This window comes from Marmota marmota, unplaced genomic scaffold, assembly GCF_001458135.2.
Source record: "Marmota marmota marmota unplaced genomic scaffold, marMar, whole genome shotgun sequence".
NCBI classification, from domain to species: Eukaryota; Metazoa; Chordata; class Mammalia; order Rodentia; family Sciuridae; genus Marmota; species Marmota marmota.
The window spans coordinates 6,827,585-6,849,282 of NW_025999983.1; the positions used below are offsets into that span (position 1 = coordinate 6,827,585).

Consider the following 21,698-nt stretch of genomic DNA (forward strand, 5'->3'; position numbering starts at 1 on the left):
GGCGTTGACCGGGATCTGGTGTTGAGGCGTTGATGGGGATCTGGTGTTGATGAGGATCTGGTGTTGATGGGGATCTGGTTTTGACCGGGATCTGGTGTTGAGGCGTTGATGGGGATCTGCCCGTGTTGACGGGATGGGCATCTTGCCCAAGCGCTGGCCAGGGGGTCAGAGAAGCTGGTGACGAACCAGGGGTAGGAGGAGCAGTGCAGAGCAGATCAGAGCGGCACGTGCCTACAGAGCAGAGCCGCGCCCTTCCCCCTGCCACCTGAACTTCCCGGGCAGCCCTGTGGGGCTCCCAACCCAGAAACAGACAAGAAAGGGAACGGGGAGCTGCGGCTCTGGCTCGCCTAGTGGCCCATTCCAAGCTCCAAGAGGAGGTTCACGCGTTCCTCTGCATACAGCGGGGCTGTCTGGAGTCTTTTACGACGGGACCATATAATTATATTTCTTGTGAAGAGAAAAAACAATGGAAACCTCTTGGTAAAAGAAGGAGGGAAATGAAACTCTCCCAGCAGCGAGACCTGGGGTCCTGTTGCAGAGTCGGTGGCCTGTGCAGGTGAGTGAGGAACTGGGTCTTTCACTGGAACCCACCGGCCACTGGCCCCTCGCTGGGTCACCGTGATCTCCTCCTCACTGGCTGGCCTGCTTCTGTCTTCCCAATTCCAGTCTGTCCCCCGTTCCGTCAGATTGATGCTTCAAAATAGAAATTGGGTGTGTGTCTGTTTCAGAATATTCCGGGGGCTTCTTGTTGTCTTTACAGCAGGGCATCTGGTCCGACAGCCTCTGCAGTACTCTCTCTGGGTCTCGTCTGTCTCCATCCCACCCCCGCCCTTCAGTGGTCCCACAACCTGTGGATGATAAAATGACCATGCACAGGACGGCTTGAAAAGTTGGCTGTTTATTGATCACCTACTATGCTCCGGGCACCCTGCACACAGGGTCACGTTTCATACCCAGAGTCTCTAAAAGCATTTGCCACCCCTGTTTTACAGACCGGGGGGATACTGAGACAAGCCAAAGCCTCATGCCTGGTGAGTGGCACTGCAGGTTTGGAGCCAACTCCCTGAACCGACAGCCTGCAGCCATCCCTGACAGGCGCGTCTCTGTCCCCTTGCCACGCTGCTTTGTGGTTCCTGAGCTGTCGTCCCTAGGCAGGGATCCCCAGGACAGCAGAGTCTGATCTGGGGACCTGGGTCCTCCAGCCCTCTCATGGTGCTCGCACATGCTAGGCAACCACATGGTGCTGGTAGAAAATACCAACGTGCCAGGTGCTTGGTGGGCACTAGGGTTCCACTCGGGTCAGGAAGAACCCAACAATAAAGCTCTTGCCTTGTGGAGCCTGTGGTCGTAATGGGGGAGATGATCTCGTGCTGTAATCATAAGTGCTGGGCTGGGAGGGTCCTGGGGAACATGCAGTTGGTGGGCATGCATGTTGGCTTAGGCAGGAGGAATGTCCTGTGAGCCCCATGGCACTCATAAGGTGTGAGTGGCACCAGCGTCTCTGCTCTGTCCACTGACTCCCATGTGCTGGTCAGGGAGCGGATAGGTCCTGCCCCTCCTGTTTCTCAGAAATCCCTGCAGCACCAGAGCCCCCCCCCCCGTGGGGACAGTGTGATCCTTGCTGGGCGGCCCTGCCTGTCTATACATGACTATTCCCTGGCTTGCCCCGTGGGGATCCACTGAGGCCGCTGCCCGGTGGGACAGCTGGACAGAGCAGGGCATGCTCTCTACTCCTGGAAAGAGGCAGCCGCCTACCATCCGCTTCTACAAAAGGAAGCGAGCATTCTCTCTTGTTTTTAAGGGTACAGATCATGGTGGCTTGTGGGAGCTTCCTGTCTGTAGTGCTCTGTGTGCCCGCCATGTGACTGCCACTCCTGGGACTAGGACACTGTGGCACTGTGAAGTTAGCTTGACCACAGTCCCACCGTGCCCCTCCTTGGCCTCTAGACTGTGAGACCTTGGGCAGGCCAGCCTCCAGGAGAAAGGGCGGCCCAGGTCCCACCACTTGCCTTTGTGTGCATGGGGGGTGGGGTGGTGAGGGAGCCCTCTGCCAAATGGGTGATAAAAAAAAAAAACAATTGGGGGGGACTGTGTGACCATGCACATTGAAGTGTTTCTGGACAGCATGCACCCCAGGGGCTTTCCTTAAGCTACCAGGTTGGAAACTCGTCACTTAGAGGCATGTTAAAGAGTATGCTCAAACTGGTCATTTTCACCTGAAAGAGGAAGTCTTACATTTTCACAGTCTCCTTTAAAGGCACATTATCAGCTTTATCAAAGCCTCGAGGATGACAACTGGGATCCACCCCTGCCTTCTGGGGCTGGAGCTGCTTCTGTGCCCCACAGCCCCCTCTTATCCAGGGTGCCCACAGACATCGCCCATAGCAGAGGAAACATGGTCACTTGTTGTCCTTTGGTGGAGTCTGTGACTGTGCCCCTTGGTCATTTTCCAGGAGGTTTAGAATTCCTGCATCAGCTCACGCTGCCTCTGCTGTTGACGCAAGGTCGTGGATGTGGGGTGGCTTCAGTCTGTGTCATTTATTTTATTTTCTCCCAAGGCGCGTGAGGGCGACGTCGCTGGCTGTCCCAGAGCTTCCCCTGTTCCCTGGAGCTGGAGGTCCCTCATGCTTCCTTCTAAACCCTCCTAAGGACTGGGTCTAGGCTGAGACGCCTAAAAGTTCTTCCTTTCCCAGTGGGGAGGGCAGAGCCCTGGCCAGAGGGACCCACCAGAGATCACAGGATGGCAAATAAGTGTCCTGTCACTGTGGTTTGTTCCAGAGCTGGTGATGTTGCTGGAGTGGTGGTCGGGCACAGAGTGCACCATCTACACGGACCCGAGGGCCTTCTCCAAGTATGGCACGGAGAACGCCATCGTCGTCCTCAACCACAAATTTGAAATCGACTTCCTCTGCGGCTGGAGCCTGGCGGAGCGCTTCGGGATCTTAGGGGTAAGCGGGGCGCGGCTGCCTGCTCCTGCGTGTCTCTAACGGCACTAGCAGAACCTGCCTCTTTGCTCTCCTCCAGAGTTTGCCGAAGAATGCGTAGAGTTTTTGCCGGATGAAATGTTCTTTAAAAGCTGCTTTTCATTCTTGCTGGGATCAGGATTAACATCTTATGAGCAATAAGGGGGGATCCTCATCATTGCTGTAGGCCAGGCATTTTAATAGTTCATTCCATCTTTATAGAAGCAGAGCAGGTGATATGCCAGTGGGTGACATATGCCACCTCCCTCTTTAAGTTAGAGAGAGCTTAAATATTCTGCTCAGGGTCACACAGCTGTAATTGGATTTGGATTTGAACTTGTCCAGTTTGACTCCCATCCACATTCTTAATTACCCTCCCGCCTGCCTGTGTGGCTCACGGAATTCATCTCTGAATTTCCATCATCGCAGGCTTAAGAACATTGAGCTCCCACGTGAGCAAGTTTGAATGGCACAATTCCAAAATATTATTAAATTCTGTTTTTCTCGATTTGGTTTGATTTCTTCTTGCATGCAGCTCACATACCTTTGGAACTGGGTCTCCCCCATTGACCTTTGTCATCTTTAATGCACGAATGTGTGTCATGGTTAAGCCGGTCATGTCACATCCCTGAATCTGCAGCGGCACTGGAGAGTCGCAGTGGGAAGCGCAGCGTCCGCCCGTGGGCCTGGGCGGGAAGGGCTCTGCCAGGGCTTTGCACTTGGGAACCATGCCTTGCAGACAGCGGGGACTGTGCATGTCACCCTTGTTCTTGGCAGCCCATGGAGATCACGGAGGACAGGGGACTGGAGGAGTTTGTGGGGCTGGGTTATCTGGGAAGGTGAGGGAGCCTCCTGCTGATAGCTTCTCTTTCATTTTCCTATTTACTCTCCAGTGTTTCTTTGGTGTGTGTGTGTGTGAGAGAGAGTGTGTGTGTGTTTTCAAAACCAAAGCAACAATTTTAGCACAGTTTCCCCCTTTATCTTTGGGGGATAAGTTCCAAGCCATTTTGAGGTTGCCCTACGTTGTTCAGATTCTTCTGAACACCAGTGTGTACTGTTTTTCTTATAAATACAAACCTAGGATAGACTTTAATTTATAAATTATTCACAGTAAGAAATTAACAACTGCTACTAATGAAACTGAATAATTATACTAATATAGTATAACAAAAGTTATTTGAAATTGCTGACTTGTTTATTTCTGGAATTTTCCACCGTTGACTCTGGGTAACTGAGACTGTAGAAAGCGGATCATGGCTAAGGGGAGCCACTGCCCCACCCTCTTCTGCCTCAGAGCTCCTGGCCTGGGGTCTTGGTTACCTTTCTGTGATTTGCATTCTCTCTGAGGCAAGAGCACCCTGTACATGTCATAGTCCCTGACCTGGTTTGTCGTGGAGACCTCTGGTTGGAGATGGGACCCTTCCTGTGTTTGGGAGGGGGCACATGGGGATGGCCGTCAGAACCTGCTTCCTGATGTGCCAACACCCCCTGGGACCAGTGCTCACAGGTCGTCTAGGCAGTGGTACCCCAGGCTTTCCAGTGGCTTTGGTGGCATTCCTGTTCAGAACCGTAAAGACGCCTGCAGTCTATGGCAGGAGTGCCTGGGCCAGTGTAGAAGGCCTCCTGGGCTCCTTCTGTGCTCCATGCCCTTCATCTGTGCCGTGGCCAACCTTGTACATCATCAGTCCCACTCCATAAATGAACTCCCAGAGCCCCGACCTTGCCCAAGGGCAGCAGCTAGTGAGCCACGTCCAGAGTCCTGCTCCTCCCCGGGAGGTGTGGAGGGAAAGCCGGGCTCCAGGGCCTGAGACCTGCTTCAGAGATGTTAAACAACAGGCCAGCAGCGGGGGACCAGGCTCCTAGCACCACCCTAGCTTGGGGGTGCACCAGGGCTCAGTCCGAGGGCTGGGAGTCATCAAGCCCTCACCAGGTGGGACATGGAGCCATGGGAGTTAAGAGCTCAGGAAACAGATGGCTTAGGGACCCCGGCCAGCACAGTGAGTCCAAGCTGAACCCCGCGGTGCACGTGGGGAGGTGGCCCATGGAGAGGGACCCAGGCCAGGGAGGGATCCAGGGGAGGGGAGAGGACCCAGGGGCAGAGAGGGATCCAGGAGGGGGGAGGGGACCCAGGAGAGGGGAGGGGACCCAGGGGCAGAGAGGGGCCCAGGAGAGGGGAAGGAGACCCGGGGCAGAGAAGGATGCAGGAGAGAGACCCAGGAAAGGGGAAGGGGACCCAGAGGTAGAGAGGGGCCCAGGAGAGGGGAAGGAGACCCGGGGCAGAGGAGGCCTGGGCTGGGAAGGGACGCTGGCCCAGAGAGGGAGGCATACTCCCAGAGCAGACTCCCTCTCAACCCTTGTTAGTACTTTTCTAAGATCTGGAGGCTCTCCCTCCTCCGTGCAGGACCCGCCCACCCGCCTGTGCCCAGGGCGCTCCTCATCTTCACTCTCCATTCCTTAAGCGAATACCAGATCTAGAGGATTTCCTCGAACACTATTAAACCACACAGCTAATGTGGGTAAAAGGGGTGGAGGGTCGCCAGATGTAGGTGACTGGTTTTAGGAGGTAGAGGGTTTTGGGAGACACACCTGGAGGTGAGGGGGCGGGTCTCAAAGCCTGGCCCAGGCACCCTCTGACCTCACTGGATGCTCAATGGGGCCTCAGCTTTCATGGACTCTCACTAAAGAGCCCCTGAGTTTCTTTAGAATCGGGAGGAGAGCGAGAGGAAGTGAATCCCATTTTCTCTAAACACCAGAGAAACAGCATGTGCTGTAGCCCCAGTGGGGCCAAGTGTTGGTGGATTGTAGGCCCTGGGGAGGGAGGAGGCAGAGAGGATGCGGAGGCCGAGAGGATGGGGACCAGGGACCTTATGGGGAGCTGGTGGAAGGTGCCAGGAGCCCCCCTCCAAATGTAGTAAAAAGCAGCTTTGCCACCTGGCAGAGGAGCTGTGGCCCAGTACAACCCACAGTGCTGGAGGAGAGGCCTGGCCTCTTCCCAGAATCCTACTACCTTGGACAGGACAGCACCTTGTAATGGTCTGCAGAATCTTTTGTCTTCAATGACCTTTAAGACGAACCCTGCATTCATCACTCTCTTGTTGATAACTTGAGCTGAGGAGACCCCTCTGGACTCTGAGCTGCAGAGACCCCTCTGGACTCTGAGCTGAGGAGACCCCTCTGGAGCTGAGCTGTGGAGACCCCTCTGGAGCCAAGCTATGGAGATCCCTGGAGCCTGAGCTGAGGAGACCCCTCTGGACTCTGAGCTGAGGAGACCCCTCTGGAGCGTGAGCAGGCTGCTTTTTAAAAAAGGAAGGAAGCATTTTCCTGAGCAGGCATTTTTCCTCCTCACCTGTGGAACGGTCCATGAGGAAACGAGTTTGAATCCAACTAAAATGAAATCTGCAGAACTCTTGAACAAGGGGTTATCAGGTTCGTTTTGAGGGGAGAGTCATGGGATTCTCCTGAACAGAAGCCTCCAACCTTTGAAAGCATCCTAAGGCCCCACTGGTATGGCCAGGGGTGAGTCCACCAGCCTGACCCAGAGACTCGGCTCCTGTTCTGGCCAGGTCCCCAAAGCCTTGTCATGGGATCTCAGATGCCCACTGGCTCTTTCTTCCCTGGGAAGAGAATGACCTGGGGACAGCTGAGGGTGCTTGCCACCACAGGCCGGAAAAACTGGCGTGTCAGGCACAGGCTTGAGGCTTCAGCCCCGTTAGCTTGTCTTTCCGTTTGGTAAAACATGCACACGTCATGGTCCAGACTGTCCGCCTCTGGGCAGTGCCAGCCCTGCACTCCACAGATGTAGCTGTTGCTGTCTTCAGTATTCACCTGCTGGGGACGTGTGGCTTGGAGGTTCACTCCAGGGCCACCTGGGACATCTTTAAGGATAAAGAAGCCATATCCCTGAGTTATCCACGGCAGCAGGAGGAGCCTCAAACTGAGCAGCTTACGTCCCCAGGCACCGGGACAATGACCTTTGCTCATGTGATCAGGAGTCCAGGCACAGCTCAGCAAGGTCACTCAGAAGGGCCACAGTCAAGCTGTGGCGGGGAGGTGGTCTCACCCAGGGCCTCCAGTGTCTGTGGCCCACCTCCAATCTCATTGCAGGTCACGCTGACCCTGCCACGTGGGCCTTGGCATGCACATGGCCACCAGTCCCCCCAGAGCGAGCACTCAGGACAGAAGCCAGGGCACTTTTGTAGCTGGAACTTAGAAGGGACACCCATCACTTCTATGTCTGCCGTTTGTTAGAAGAGGACGAGTGTACCCAGCCAGCACTCAGGGGCGTGAGGCCGGGAAGTCACTGGGGCCAGCCCAACATCTCAGACCTCCATTTTCTGTTTAGTAACTACGACCCAGGGTGAACGAGGCAGTTCAGTCCAAAAACAGATTGAAACTTTGTTGTATTTCTTTGTGTAAAAAAAGATAGAGGAGTGCAGAATTACTATTCCTGAGTAGAAGGGACATCCAAGTCCCTCACAAAGCTGGGTCCTGCCTTTTAAATAAGATTCTTTTTTTAAAAATTAATTTTCTTTTTTTTAAATTTATTTTTTAGTTTTAGGTGGACACAATATCTTTATTTTATTTTTTTATGTGGTGCTGAGGATCGAACCCAGTGCCCTTTGCATGCCAGGTGAGCACTCTACCACTGAGCCACTAATTTTCTTTTTTTTTAAATTTATTTTTTAGTTTTAGGCGGACACAATATCTTTATTTTCTTTTTTTATGTGGTGCTGAGGATCGAACCCAGTGCCCTATGCACGCCAGGTGAGCACTCCACCCTGTCTGAGCCACAACCCTAGCCCCCTTAAATAAGATTCTTAATGATGGCAACAAGCCACATATTTTCACAGTATGTGTCCAAGGAGTTGTGTACTGTGGGTGTGAGCCCTTGAAGACACTGTGCTGGGTGCTGTGGGTTGAAAGATAAGGTGTCTCCAAGGACCCGTGCTGTATGAAGGGAGGTGAAGGGACAGTGTGCATGGCTTTCCTGTGAGGCCACGTGATCTGAGGGCAACAGGACATGCTCACCTGGGGCGGCAGGATGCAGGTGGCCAGGCTGGTACTCAACCTGTTCCCTACAGGGCAGTGCCCTGGAGCACCCCAGGAGTGCCCCGGGAGGTTGTGGGTGTTAACCTTGGTGCTGTCGGAGTCCCGGGGAGGAGCTGGGCCCACTGTGGCAAAGAGAGGACACAGGAGGGATGGAAGGGGAGGCTGGCGTGCGGGCAGTGCTATCTGGGACAGTGTGTAGGGAGGAATGTCACTATGTTAGCACTAGTCTAACGCCTAGTGTCTACCAGCTCATGGGAGACAGCAGAGGTGCCCAGGGAGGGACGCCACTGGTCCCTTTGTGGCCATTTCCCTATTTTTGAAAAGCCAGATAAAGTTGAGGACAGAGCTTTTTGCTACCTGGGATTTACCCAGATGTTCTGTGCGAGATCCCTGTGCGGATGAAACCCCGTTCTTATGGAACATCTGGGCTGGGATTCGTCCACCCTGTCTGCAGCACCAGGCAGGCCCCGTGGGGACCAAGGGAGTGGGCAGGCTGCTGCTTCTGCCCTCACGGTTCACCTCCTGGGCCAGGTGTGGCACGGACAAGGAACCTGAGAGGATAGTGACAATAAGGTGACCAGGTGAGTCACCAGCCAGGAGAGGAGTGGCAGCTCAGGAGAGCCCCCGCTCGTGAGCTGACGAGTGGTCCCGGGCACACCAGCCGACTCTGGCTGCCCTCGGTAGACGTGGCAAGGCCCCTCTTTCATTGACTGGAATTCTCTGGCAATGTCTTAACGAGCGTCCAGTTGTAAAGGAGGCTGGCGGCAGTGCTGGCCGGGTGGCCTGGTCCCCTGGGGCACAATGTACTGTGCCAGCCACATGGTCTGCTCTGGGATGCTGCTCACAGTTCTGTCTGCCCTGCCCCCCGTGCTGGCTCAGGGCCCTGTCGCCTGCCACCCACACGCCTGCGACTGTGGGGCAAATGCCTGCTGCTTAGATGGTACTGCACACAGGGCAAACTGCCCCCACGACCTGCCCCTGGGAGTCCTGTTGTGCCACCTGCCCTCTTATGCCTTCTTGTCTTCCCAGCTGCTCAGGCCTAGAGCCACCCCAGGAAGGCCCTGTGCCAGCTGTTTGGAATAGGAACTGAGAGGGGCATGAGGACCTGTATCCAGGAAGGACAGTCCAGAGCCAGTCCAGAGCCGTGTGCAGGGACCTCCTCTCTCTTCCATTCTGTCCTGATCACCATGACCCCTTGGAGCAGAGTCAGTGGTGATAAATGTCCTGCTGGACTGCGCTCCCTGACTGGCCCCCAAAGGCTGCTCCTGTCCCCAGGCACACCTGCACACCTGCCCAGCTGTGAACATACCACCTGGGCTTGGCAAGGGGAGGGATGTCGACTGGGGGCTGCAGGTGAAGATGTTGTCCGAAGCCCGAGAGCTGCGGGCGGTGGGCTGGGCTTTGGGGGACCACACGTACTTATTTCTAGTCTACGAGAAATGAATTCTTAGAGAGCGTTTTTTTGCTTCAGGTGTGGTTTGCGCATTTCCCCCAGGGCTGTGACTAATTGTGAAACAGAGTTCATTTTGTTTAGCGACTCTCTGCAGAATTCTCTGGTAGAGCACAGTCCACGGCATTTTCCTCCAGGCATCAAGAATGTAGAAAGCAAAGAAAGGAATGAGCATAAGCAAGACTGGGCCCCATTTGTGGCACTCGAGTTTGTACAAATGGAGTCTCTCACCTTTCGGTATGCGTGTACACGCACTCACACCCACATTCTCACTCTCTCTCTCTCTCTCACACACACACACACTCTCTGTCTCTCTCTCTCTCTCTCTCCTGGTGCATCATCTTGAGCTCCGCTCTCTTTCCTGTGCATGACTCTGGTAGGGACTGAGAGTTCACGACTGGCCTGGCCACAGCCAGTCCTCTGCAGGCATGAGCCTTGCTGAAGAGAGGCTCCGCTCAACGACTTCCTTGCAGAGTCAGTGGCAGAGACAGAACAGAAACTGCCCCGCTTTGCTCTTCCTTGCCCACTAGGCTCTCGCCTGGACTCCACCAAACTTCAGTTGGCTGCTTTCTCCAGTTCATGGTCAAGAAAAACATCAAAGTGTTGAAGTGTGAACATTCCAACTAGCTTTTTTTTTTTTTTTTTTTTTTTACAAACGTCTCACTGGTTTTTGAATTTCTACTTACAAGGCCTCAGTTTATATATGTAGAAGAAATAAATGACCACGGGTTAAACAAATGACTGACTGGTAGCCAAACTGATAAACCTGTGGGAACGGTCCTGTGTTTGAAAGATTTATCTAACGATGCCTTCATCTCTCTGAGTGGTCTTCACCCCGACCAGGCTCTCTGCAGGTCCCCACGGAGGGTCAGAGGTTGTGGGGCATCACAGGAATGTGGCTGGGCAAGGTGCTGATGGTTTTTCGAGAACCTTAAATCCAGCACAGGCACTGAGGGTTTTCAAGCTAGCCCGTGGCAGGCTGCCGTGTTGGGGGAGACCTTGACTAGCACTCACAGAGTAATGCTGAAGTAAGGGTAACGAGAAGGGACACATGAGGATCATTCTTCGCGGCACAAGTGAGGTGGCAGCCACCCAATCTCAGGCCTGGAAGGCACTGGATCCATGAGAGGCAGAGTGGATCTTTCCACTACCACGGGTCTCTGTACTGGTGGCCCCCTTGGCCAAGGTACTGCCTTCTGGGCTCATGGGATGGCTGTGTCCCTGGGTCGTAGTGGTCCTGACTTTGGCTGCCTCATGGGATGAGAAGGAGAGCTGCACCCCTCACCACCCCACATACCCTCTCATACACACACACGAGTTTTGTAGACTTTTAGCTGTAGAATGTATGATGACGAGGTGACCCTATACCAGTAGAAAATGGCAGGGCAGGACACTTCAGCAGCCCCATAGGTTGTGGAGTACCCTGTACTACCTAAGAAATTCAGATTTTCAAGACATGCTGCATCTGGATGGGTCTGTACATAACTAACTCATCAGAAGAGCCTGTCAGGTCTACCTTCAAGCTCAATCTGGAGTCAGTGTATGTTTTCTTGGAAATTCCTTAAGGCTGTTGCCACCCACCTTGATGGGCCTGAGAGCGTCCTGATGTTTATAATTTGTTTCTGGGGACCATAACTTCTAGTCTGTTAGTAATAAATTTGTCACATAAGTCTGTTAGCACAGAGCCCATTGGTTAATGCTGGGATAAATATGACTTGTTTATCATTGTGATGCTAACATTGGGTTTAGAAAATGGGCTGAATGAAGAGACCCTGGCTCTGTGCTAGGCCTGGGACAATGATAAGGGCCACACCCTTCACTACTTGTGGAAATCCCCGACTCTGCTTCTCTGGGTTTCCATATGCTGTCCAGCCCTTTCCCCCACATTTTTATTGGTGCACTATAATTATAAGTAACGGGCTACTCGACCTTTGTGGGAACCCTGTGAAATTGATTAGTATCCATTTCCTTATGGCATAGCTGAGAAACCCGAAGCTCAGAAAAGTTGTTTCTTGACCAAAGCCACACAGATGGAGCGGGGCTCCTGTCACTCAGACCCTGTGCCAAGGGTCCTTAGAACAGAAGGGAGTCTGGGTGCAAAAGGAGGAGGGCACGGCTACTGGGAAGGTGGCCCACGTGTCTGCTCCTGTGCCCCACTGACTTCAGCCTCAGAAGGAGACTGGCCAACACACTCGGCCTCCCCAGCCATTCGCCACGTGATGTGTGGTGCTAAGCAAGTCACTTCATGTCTCTGAGCCTTGGTTTGTAAAGTGCGGGACATTCCCGTGGGTTTAGAATCACACAGAACTCATACAAAGTGTGTGGCCTTGGGTGGGCAAAGGGCAGCCATCGCTCCCGCTGGAGAGTGTCCACACTGCCAGCACTCACCTCCGAGTCGGCTGTGGCCAGCCAGCTTCAGGTTGCATGGCTAGGTTCTCTTTGAGGGAATTTCCATGTCCAAAACAAAAAGCACATGAAAATGTGTTCGTGCTCCTCTTCCCGACAGGGAGGGCGAAGTTTGCTTTTTAAACAAGGTAGAAAGTGGGAGCGGGGGAAGGAAGGACCGTGTGGGGGCGTCTTCGCGTTGGCCCTGGGTGGCTCAGGTTTAGGGCTCAACCAGGCAGCCGTCAGGAGCAGCTCAGCCTGACTCCCCTGGGACATGAGACCTCCCCAGCTTGAGGGAGGAGCATCCTGGCCAGTTGTTCTGTGTCCCCTCCCTAGTACCCTTGGAAACCCTGGTGCTCCCCAGCCTGGAGAGGGCCTGTGGGTTCTGGGCACAGCTGGTTGGGGCCACCCCCGGCAGCCCTTGGGGCTCGGTGGCTGGGATGCCAACCTATTGGTGGGCCAGGCTGCCGCACCCTGCACCACCTCAGGAAGGTCTGTGGCGGGCACTCAGGCACTGCTCCAGAGATGAGAGCAAGCAGCTGGCAGAGTGCCGGAGCACCTGCTGGTCTGATGGACTTAGCTCCACCAAGGGCCTGTGCCCGAGAACCCCTGTGGGCTCCACTNCCCCCGTCTTCTCTTTTATGGACACCCTGTGCTGCTTCCTGTTTCAGAACTCCAAGGTCCTGGCCAAGAAAGAGCTGTCTTACGTCCCAATCATTGGCTGGATGTGGTACTTCACGGAAATGATCTTCTGCACACGCAAGTGGGAGCAAGATCGTGAGACAGTCGCCAGGAGCCTGTTGCACCTCCGGGATTACCCCGAGAAGTATCTTGTACGTGGGAGCAGCACGTCTTGCCAATCCCTGCAGGTCCTTTTGTGGCCACAACTCTGTGTCACTTCGGATCCATGGGTGAACACAGAATTGCATGCGACCTGGGGTGGTGTGTGACCACAAGGCGGTGTGACTGCAGGGTTGTGTATGATCTCAGGACGTGTGACTTGACAACCTCGTGTGATCTAGGATTGTGTGTGACCATGGAACACTGTGGACCCGTAGGGTCCTGTGTGACAGTCCCTCCTCTACCTTCCAGTTCCTGATCCACTGCGAGGGCACACGGTTCACAGAGAAGAAACACCAGATCAGCATGCAGGTGGCCCAAGCCAAGGGGTTGCCCAGCCTCAAACACCACCTGCTGCCACGCACCAAGGGCTTCGCCATCACCGTGAGGTGCTTGAGGGATGTAGGTAAGGAGGCGGCCTCTGCAGCACCGCCACTCCTGCCAGCACAGGGCGTCCACAGCCTGTGATCTGCAGTGCCGTTCCCTGGTGATGCCTTGGAGCTGGCATGTGGCTGGCAGCAGGAGTGACGGCTAAATTAGGGTCTCTGAGGGATTCAGAACCTGCTGGGCACCTCTCCTTAGTGCATCCCAGCAAACACTGCCCTCTGCTGCTCAGCAGTGGCACTACCGTGTGACTGTGTGGAATGTGCTGGATCCTGCAGGGGCCCCTGGCTACAGACCCAAGTGAGCCCTGTTGGTCTGGGGTATTTCCTGCCGATCTGTTGGCACTGCAGATGATGAACCACCTGTGTCTGGCAGCTGACCCGCGAGTTCCAAGCCTTGAATTATTGTTAGGTAGAAGAAACAAGGAAACCAACAACAGGTTTCTGACCTCTAGTCTTCTTTGCAGTTTAAAACACTCTTCCCTGATAACTCATGTGGCTTCCCGGCTCCCGAATCCCTGGTCCCTGGGCTCTGAAGGAGGCCTCACTGCCCTCTGGTTGGATGGGCCACGACACAGCTTTGGGTCTCGGGGGCAGCTCCGTTGGCTGGGCAGACCTTCCTTGGGTGTCACATGCCAGGTACACCCAGGAAAGGCTGGGGTCCATCCTGTGGAGAGAGGAGGGCAAGGCTGGGCCCTTTGTCACCAGAGCCACTTCATGGCTTCGGGCCTCATGTTGCTGGTTTCCTGTGGCCTTGTCCTCATCTCTCCTCTCCTCCTCGTGAGACAAAGAGCAAGAGACCCCGAACTGTTGCCCAGGCCAGCCTCAGGATTTAGCTGGATGCTGAGGATATGGAGGACAAGCTGTTTTCTTTTTTGGTGGCAAGGATTGAACCCAGGGGCGCTTAACCACGGAGCCACATCTCCAGCCCTTTTTTATATTTTATTTAGAATCAGGGTCCCGCTAAGTTGCTTAGAGACTTGCTAAGTTGCTGAAGCTGGCTTTGAACTCACGATCCTCTTGCCTCACCCTCATGAGATGTTGGGATTGCAGGTGATTCAGTGCCTGGCTGGACCAGCTGTTTTCTGTGGTGCAGTTCACTTTGGGGGCCCTGCTCCCAGGCACTCTTGCAGGCCAGCAGGAGGGACCCTCTCCCCCTGCCAAAGATGGTGGGCCTGCAGCACCTGCAGGGGGGTCAGGCAACAGGTAGAGAAAACATGATAGTGATTTTATCATTTTCAAATCTGGGTTCCCCACTTTCCCAACTAGATGAAGAACTTTTGAAGCTTCCTAGTATTTTCTATTCCTTTTCTTGATAGCAATGGTACATGTAGAGTTCTCAATGAAGGGCCAGGCTCATAATGTGGTGAGTACAAGGTGCTGGACCTGCAGCCAGTACCTGATTGTCATTTCAGCCACAGTGACAAAGGCATCAGAAGGACTACATCCTCCAGAACTAGGCTTGGAGGGCTGAGACACCTGTCCAAGCAAACACCACCCCACTGAGAAAGGTGGCCCTGGGATTCATGTCCAGTCTGACACAAATCCCTGTTCCTTCCACTGTCCATGCCTGTCCTACACACCACAAGAGTCCACGTTTCCACCAGGCATTTCTATCACTTACTGGTTCATTCTCGCCATCTTCCATCCTGAGAACCAGAGCTTTCTGAGCAGGGGCAGTCTGGGGACTACAACCACAACTTTTCACATTAAGTCCAATGTGCTGACAGGGTCACTCACCACTGAGTGGACCATTAACATCATGCATAATTTCTTGGCCATGTTGTAACTGACTCTGATTCAATTCCTGAAGGACTTCCAGTCAGTATCTTATGGTAGGTTTGTAGCGGTCTCATTGTTGTTCTAGGGGAAAAAATGCTCCCAGGAAACAGACATGCTTAGATGTTTAATATGCTTCCCATTAACTTGTCTTCTGCCCCTATTTGTGTAAATATGGGCATTTGTGAGCACAACAGGTCATGCATATTAGAAAGATGCCAATCATTGTTATCACACATCTAGATCTAATATTGTAGCATTGCTACGATTTTAAAATTGATCTGACCTCAGCAATTACTCTGTTTTCTATTACTATACTATAATGGGGTTTCCTGATTACATATTTGGTGTAGAACATTTGAACAACATAGAAAAAGCACAAGGAAATCTGATTGTGCCATTCGTAGACAACCAGTTAGCGATGTTATGTCTTCGAATGTGTGTCTGCAAAACAGAAACGGGTCCACCCGCTATATACTGCTCTGTGTTTGTCTTATTTTTATAGTTCCAGCTGTATATGACTGTACACTCAATTTCAGAAATAATGAAAACCCAACACTGCTGGGAGTCCTAAATGGAAAGAAATATCATGCCGATTGCTATGTCAGGTAAGCTGCCTCTTTCCTTTTCAGAAAAGAGAAAGCTCGTTGCTAAGTAAATAAGTCACAAATGACCGAGAGACCTTCTTCTAGGGACATCTGGTTAACATCTTGCATTCAGTCTGTTTTACCCTGAACTCATTTATAGTCTATGTTATGAACTCGAGTCACTTTCTACTATTTGGAACAATCTAACCTGGGGAAGCCTCTTTCCCTCCCAGCTACTTCTTGATCCTCTTATACCAACTCATTTTCATCCCAGAGCCATGGCTGGTGAAAGGGCAGACCATATTTCATAATCAATCATTTAGATATTGAGTGTAAAGCAATTGTTTTATTGACCCTTTTCTTGGAAGATGGATCTGCCCTGTGCAAATACACACGAGTAACAGCACCCAGTGTTGGTAAGGAGATGAAGAGGTGCAGAACACTCCTGCAAGACCTCACATGGGTTACTCTCCAGTTAGTCATGACTAGGGAAAACCCTCCCTAGGCCAATTCTCTTCACCTGTTCATTGACTAATACAATGGGCTTACTGTCTAATCTCCAGAATGTCACCAAGATGAGCAGGAAGAATTTAGAGAAGCTGCAGATGGTAAAACGCAAGGGTGATTTGCCTTAGGTCAGTGACTTACTCATTAAGTCCAATCTGACTCTGGTGGGGTTGGCCTGGTCTCCTGTGCTGTGGGTCATCTCCTCCAAAGTCTGACCAATAGCCCCTGAAATGCCCACCAGCAGAGACACAGGCAAGTGGTATGTATTTTCCCATTCAAGACTCTACTGATGCCAAGCTACAGCACGGCTCAACGAAACGCCAGTGGCTGACCATACTCACTAGGCTCAACATGATGTTTGAACATTCCTGAGGAGATGTGCTGGTGGGCTGACCGCTGAAGTCCAAAGCCACTCCCTGCCTGGAATCGAGCCCAGATCCTTAGAGGCAGTAGAGAGCAGCATTCTGAGATATTCCAAATGGTGGGGTGGCCACTGTCTTTCACTCAGCTGCTGCCAGAGAAGGCTGGGAATCCCCACCCTCCCTAAGGGGGTCTTCTTCAGGGACAAAATGCGCTTTCCTCTCCCAAGTTCCTTCAACACTTGGCAGGAGCTCCACGTAGTAGCCAGCCGGACCACTGGGAATGCAGGCCCATGAGGCTGTTTTCCTAGGTCACTGCAACTCTCCAGAGCATGTGGCAATCAGAGCACACACCCCAAAACTGGCTCCCGTCTCGTTGTCAAGTTCACTCATGGCCTCCCAAGAGATTTTATAATGTACTGGGGACTCGAACCCAGAGCCTCATGCATACAAGGCAGGCACTCTACCACTGAGTTATCTCCCCAGCCCCCAGGAAGGTTCCTTTTGCTACTCAATGCACCTCTCTCCTTGTAGTGACCCAGTTGGGATGGCTGAGGCCTTGCTCTGAGGTACACTGCACTTCAGTGTGAAGCATGAAAACAACCAGGGCAACAGTGCCAAGGACATTACTGAAAAGAGCAGAACCATCCGAGCTCCTTGGTGCAAGTAAAGAAATAGTTTGCAGGCAGCATCTCTAACCTCCTCATGAACCACACTGAAAGACCTGATCTGCAAACGAGGGCAGATCAGAAGAGCAAAGAAAGAAATGGTGTATCCATGGAAAGAGATGTAGGGACAGGAAAGGGGAAAGAATATTTCCAGAGAAACTTGCAGGGTAAGTCTTGATTATGTTAAAAGCTTACCTCTGTAGAATTCTGCCTGAGAAGGAAGCCCTTACTCTAACAGTGGTGGCTCCCGTCATCTCTTATGAGGCGAAATCCCAGCCTCCATTCTCTGAACAGCTACACCTTGGCAAAGAAGTTCTGAAGTGTCTCTTCTTCCTAAGATATTCCTGAGCAGTGAGAAGTGAAACGAGCCTTTTGTCCTTTCTCAAGGACAAAAGCAAGTGTAAATTCACAGTCCTTGAAGTCACAAGAGCCAGCAGCCTCAGAAGAGAAAGCGAGCAAGCAAGAGCGAGAAAGGGACAGACAGACATGGAACAGGAGTCAGAGCAAAGTGGCATCTCTCCTTGTTCTTGATGGGCTGTCTGCAGAATGATCCTCATGCCCCTACTAGCAATGGCTCCAGGGCCACCCTTGAACCTGTGAGTAAACACTGGGGTGCAAAGTGACACAGGGATCCCTGGGTCCAGAGGGGCAGATGCCCTGGTTTCTCCCATCCAGGTCCTTTCATGCAGTGACACTCTGGCAGGGGCCTGCCTTGGTGCTACCAGGTCAGATCACTTGATGGGAGGTATCTGGCCGTTGCTGTGAAGTCGTTACTTGGCTGAAAAAATGACTGGCGTATTATCTCCTACATGTAGATTCTGTATGTGTTGGATCATCTTTCATGGAGACTAAGGCAAGTGTCAGATTCGGGGAGCCTTTCTGTTAGGCAGGAGGGAAAAGAGAAAAGGGCAGGTGTTCCCGCGTCTCACCATCTTTGTGTCATCAAATCAGGTCCTTGCTCCATCCTGCTTGGGCCACGACGACACTTTGGCTTCCATGGAAGTACTCCTTTTTGCTTCCACACTGTGTAGGCCACCTGAATGAAAGCCCCGAGAGCAGGCACTGTTATGCTGAAAGTGCTGCTGGCACCGGGTGTGGCCTCCCACCACTAGCTGCTCTCTGCCCTTGCAGGCGGATTCCAATGGAAGACATCCCCGAAGACGAGGACAAGTGCTCGGCCTGGCTCCACAAGCTCTACCAGGAGAAGGTGAGGGGAAAACAAGTGAAATGTCTTTAAGGGGCTTCACAGAGAGAATGAAGCCGTCTATGGGTGTAGTGGCCAAGACAAGGTAGGCCCCACAGCCCTTGCTGGTTCCTGGCTGTGGCTCTGGGGCAGAATATTCCTGTAAGATGCTACAGTTATCTTTGGCAATGGATGCAGTCTAAAGTGCTTCTGGGTCAACAATCTGGTTGCCTGCCTAATCCAGAACATCACCAGCATAAGCAGGATATAGTCCCTGAGGGTGGCTTTGCCATGGCTGGGTTCAGACCTGCAGGAGCCCCTCTTCCTTGCCATCTGTGGTCAGCTGCTGGGCTCCTGACTTGTCCTTCCTTCCTCTGAGCAGGACCTTAGCTTCCACTGTTTTTTTCTTCCCAAGACATACTGAGAAGGGGCGATCTAATGTTTCCCTAATTTGCTCTCACGGAAGAAGTACACCTGTGTTCCATCACCTCCTGTGAGTGGCACCTACAGGCTTCAAGGCCCTCTGTCATCTGTGTGGTCTTGAAGTCCCAGCCCCTGGGAAGCTGCAGGGCACAGACAGGGTGTTGGTGCTGGTGGACTGCATGTGGAGTCTGCAGGTCCTGTGTGGAGAGGCCAGAATGTCAGTGTGGTGTGCGTCCTGGGTGGGTCTGGGCAGGCCAGCTCAGCCAAGTCCAGTGCTGTATCAGAGGGTCCCTTCCTCTATCCCCAGGATGCTTTTCAGGAGGAGTACTACAGGACAGGTGTCTTCCCAGAGACCCCCCGGGTCCCCCCGCGGCGGCCCTGGGCCCTGCTCAACTGGCTGTTCTGGGCCTCGCTGCTGCTTTACCCTTTCTTCCAGTTCCTGGTCAGCATGGTCAGCAGTGGCTCTTCTGTGACGCTGGCCACCTTCATCCTCGTCTTCTGCATGGGTAAGTGGAGGCAGTGGTGCTGCTCTGCTGGGGCGACAGCACCTGGCAGTGGGAGGGTGGAGCCAGGCTGAGGGGCCTGTGAGGCTGCACACTGCCCTCGAGGCACTGCGGCTGCCAATCCACAGGCCACGCCCTGCGTGGCACTGTGTCGCTCCTCTCCTCCTCACAGGCCTCTGAGCAGAGACCGTGTTGTGCTCCCCTCTTCTACTTTACAGTAGCATTGAGTAATTCTACGTGAGTTCTAGGACCAGGCCAGGGTTCGAGTCTCAGCTTCTCGAGAGGTGGCCTCAAGCAGAAGTCTCCTCACTTCTAAATGACCTATGGGATACGTGTCCCACCCCAAGAGGGCTGTGGCCTCTGCCCCATCCATGGCTGAGGATGTCTACAGAACTTGGTGCCACTGCTCTGGGAGACTCTGTTCACTCCCCTGTTGGTTCATGAATGAGGATCACACACAGTGTTTGCCTGGCCCTGTGATGGGGGGCACATCAAGGTGACCGAGGTGTGGTCCTTGTACCAAGGACCTCTGGAAGTCTGCCCTCTCCAGAGGGAACAACTTAACGGCCACTTCTGAGCAGCAGCCCTGTTTTCCAGCCTCCTGGTGGCTAACTGGGCTCGGGCCTGGGTCCTGCAGAGGTCATTACAGTTCCCACCCACAGGTGTGAAGGCTCTCAGCCAGGGCAGGGGCTTCACTCACCGCTCCAATACTCGCCCAGGCATGCTGAACTTGGGTGCTCTAGATGTTGGAGCCCTGCATTTTCCAGGCTCCTTTGCTGAGGTCCCATGAGCTCCTACCCTGCATTGGCAAAAGAACCCTCTTTGCCATGGGGATCAGCATGGAAAGCTGAGAATTCTGTGGGCCCCACAAACAGCTGTTCACTTCCAGTACACAAGAATGAAAACCCAACCGAGCAGCCTTACTCGGTTCCTTTCAATGTCACGTAGACTGACATTTTAGATTGACTCTAAAGCTGGGGTCATGAAAAGGCACCTTAAATCTGCCAGCTCTCACTGATGCTTGGGATTTGCACCCACCTGCCTTCCGCAGGTTCTCGCGAGGCAAACTTCCCTGCAGTCTGTCCTCCTGCTGATCTCTGCTCCTGCCCTGTCTCTGCAGCTTCCATGGGAGTTCGATGGATGATTGGTGTGACAGAAATCGACAAGGGCTCTGCCTATGGCAACATCGACAACAAACAGAAGCAGAGTGACTAACTCAGGGATGTGTCACCTCCAAAGGGAACCTTGGGGAACTGGTGGCCTCTGCACAGCCTTCTTAGTGGGACATGATGATGGAGGCTGGGTGAGCCCCTGCCGGCACGAGCACACATCAAGGCCTCCCCAGACACGGAGCTCGGTCTCGGAGGCAGAGGGGGAAGATGATGCTCTTAAATCGTTTTTTCCCCGTGTGATTTAGTGGGTTTGGTTTTCTTTTCACTCTCTAGCGCGCGCGCGCGCGCGCACACGTGTGTGTGTGTGTGTGTGTGTGTGTGTGTGTGTGTGTGGTTTTGAGAGACAGGGAGGGAGAGAGTGGCTGTGCAGTTGCGTGTGGGCCTGCCTCTGTGACAATGCAAAGGGTCTTGGAGGCTGCAGGGGGGAGCAGGGCTGGGGACAGAGGGGTGAGTCCCCCTGTCATCTTCTGGTGCTGAGCTGAGTCTTCTGTAACCTTTGATTGCCAGAGACAGTGAAAAGTGCTTTAGGTAAGATGACTAAATTATGCCTCCAAAAAAAAAAAAAAAAAAATTAAAGTGTTTGTCTGGGTCACCTGTGGTGTGTGTTTACACTGACTGCTCTGCCCCCCATTCTGCCTCTGCCCTGGCAGGGGTCATGCTCACAGCAGAGGGTTGTCAGGAAGCTTGGGGTGAGGCGGCACCTGCAGGCACACAGATCACTTAGGTGGCTATGCCAACAGTGACAGAGAGCCTCTCTGAGGACAGAGATGGCAGGATGTGGGGACTAGCAGACACATCCCTAAACAGCAAAGGTCTTCCAGAAGGCAGCTCTGGTTTTCTGTCTTGCTGAAATGGAGTCCACTGTGTGAATCTTAAGGAGCTGCCCAACTCCTAGAAAAAGCTGATCTTGAAACTGAACATGCGCTGGGCACGCCTATAATCCCAGTGGTTCCAGAGGGAGAATCACGAGTTCAAAGCCAGCCTCAGCAACAGGGAGGTGCTAAGCAACTCAGTGAGACCCTGTCTTTAAATAAAATACAAAATAGGGCTGGGGATGTGGCTTAGTGGCAGAGTGCCCCCGAGTTCAATCCCCAGTCCCCAGTACCCCCTGGCTCCCCACAAAAAAGAAATCGAACATGAAGAAAACAACAAAGCCTGGGCATTCTTTAGTGATCTGGGAAACGGCCTCACTGTTAGCAAGAAAGAGCAGGGTCATTACGAAGATATACCTTACCCCTTCCTAGCAGCCAAGGAGCCTGGTGCTCCATAGAGCAGCTCCCATGGACCAGAACATTCTGGGCTTCTGTCTTCCATCTTGGCTCCCAACTGGATACCAATTTACACCACCAAAAGGTTCTGCTCTTCAGCAAACTGAGTGGTCTGGGAGTGCTGGCCAATGGGGAGGACTTCTGCAGACCAATCAGCCAACAGAGGACAGACACACCAG

General features: G+C 53.1%; 1 protein-coding gene and 1 long non-coding RNA gene across 9 annotated transcripts in view; one reads left to right on the forward strand and one right to left on the reverse strand.

Moving 5' to 3' along the window:
* Agpat4 (1-acylglycerol-3-phosphate O-acyltransferase 4) overlaps positions 1-20,843 on the forward strand; it is a 103,078-nt gene extending 82,235 nt beyond the window's left edge. For all 3 annotated transcript variants that reach the window (XM_015498606.2, XM_048805881.1, XM_048805882.1), the window contains exons 3-9: positions 2,779-2,948; positions 12,519-12,680; positions 12,940-13,093; positions 15,355-15,457; positions 18,102-18,177; positions 18,884-19,082; positions 20,200-20,843. In XM_015498606.2, the coding sequence (XP_015354092.1) occupies positions 2,779-2,948; positions 12,519-12,680; positions 12,940-13,093; positions 15,355-15,457; positions 18,102-18,177; positions 18,884-19,082; positions 20,200-20,294 (959 nt within the window). In that variant the 3' untranslated portion in view covers positions 20,295-20,843. The remainder of the gene's footprint in view (positions 1-2,778; positions 2,949-12,518; positions 12,681-12,939; positions 13,094-15,354; positions 15,458-18,101; positions 18,178-18,883; positions 19,083-20,199) is intronic.
* On the reverse strand, positions 13,081-20,271 carry LOC125617617. 6 transcript variants are annotated; one of them, XR_007348681.1, is made up of 4 exons: positions 20,118-20,271; positions 19,001-19,124; positions 18,642-18,773; positions 13,081-18,006 (listed from the first exon to the last, which is right to left on the reverse strand). It is a non-coding gene; the product is annotated as an uncharacterized LOC125617617 (long non-coding RNA). The 6 variants fall into 6 exon arrangements; XR_007348680.1 differs by having other exon boundaries at positions 18,662-18,773; positions 20,118-20,270; XR_007348682.1 differs by having other exon boundaries at positions 13,081-16,168; positions 16,285-18,773; positions 20,118-20,269.
* Positions 20,844-21,698: the final 855 nt, after the last annotated feature.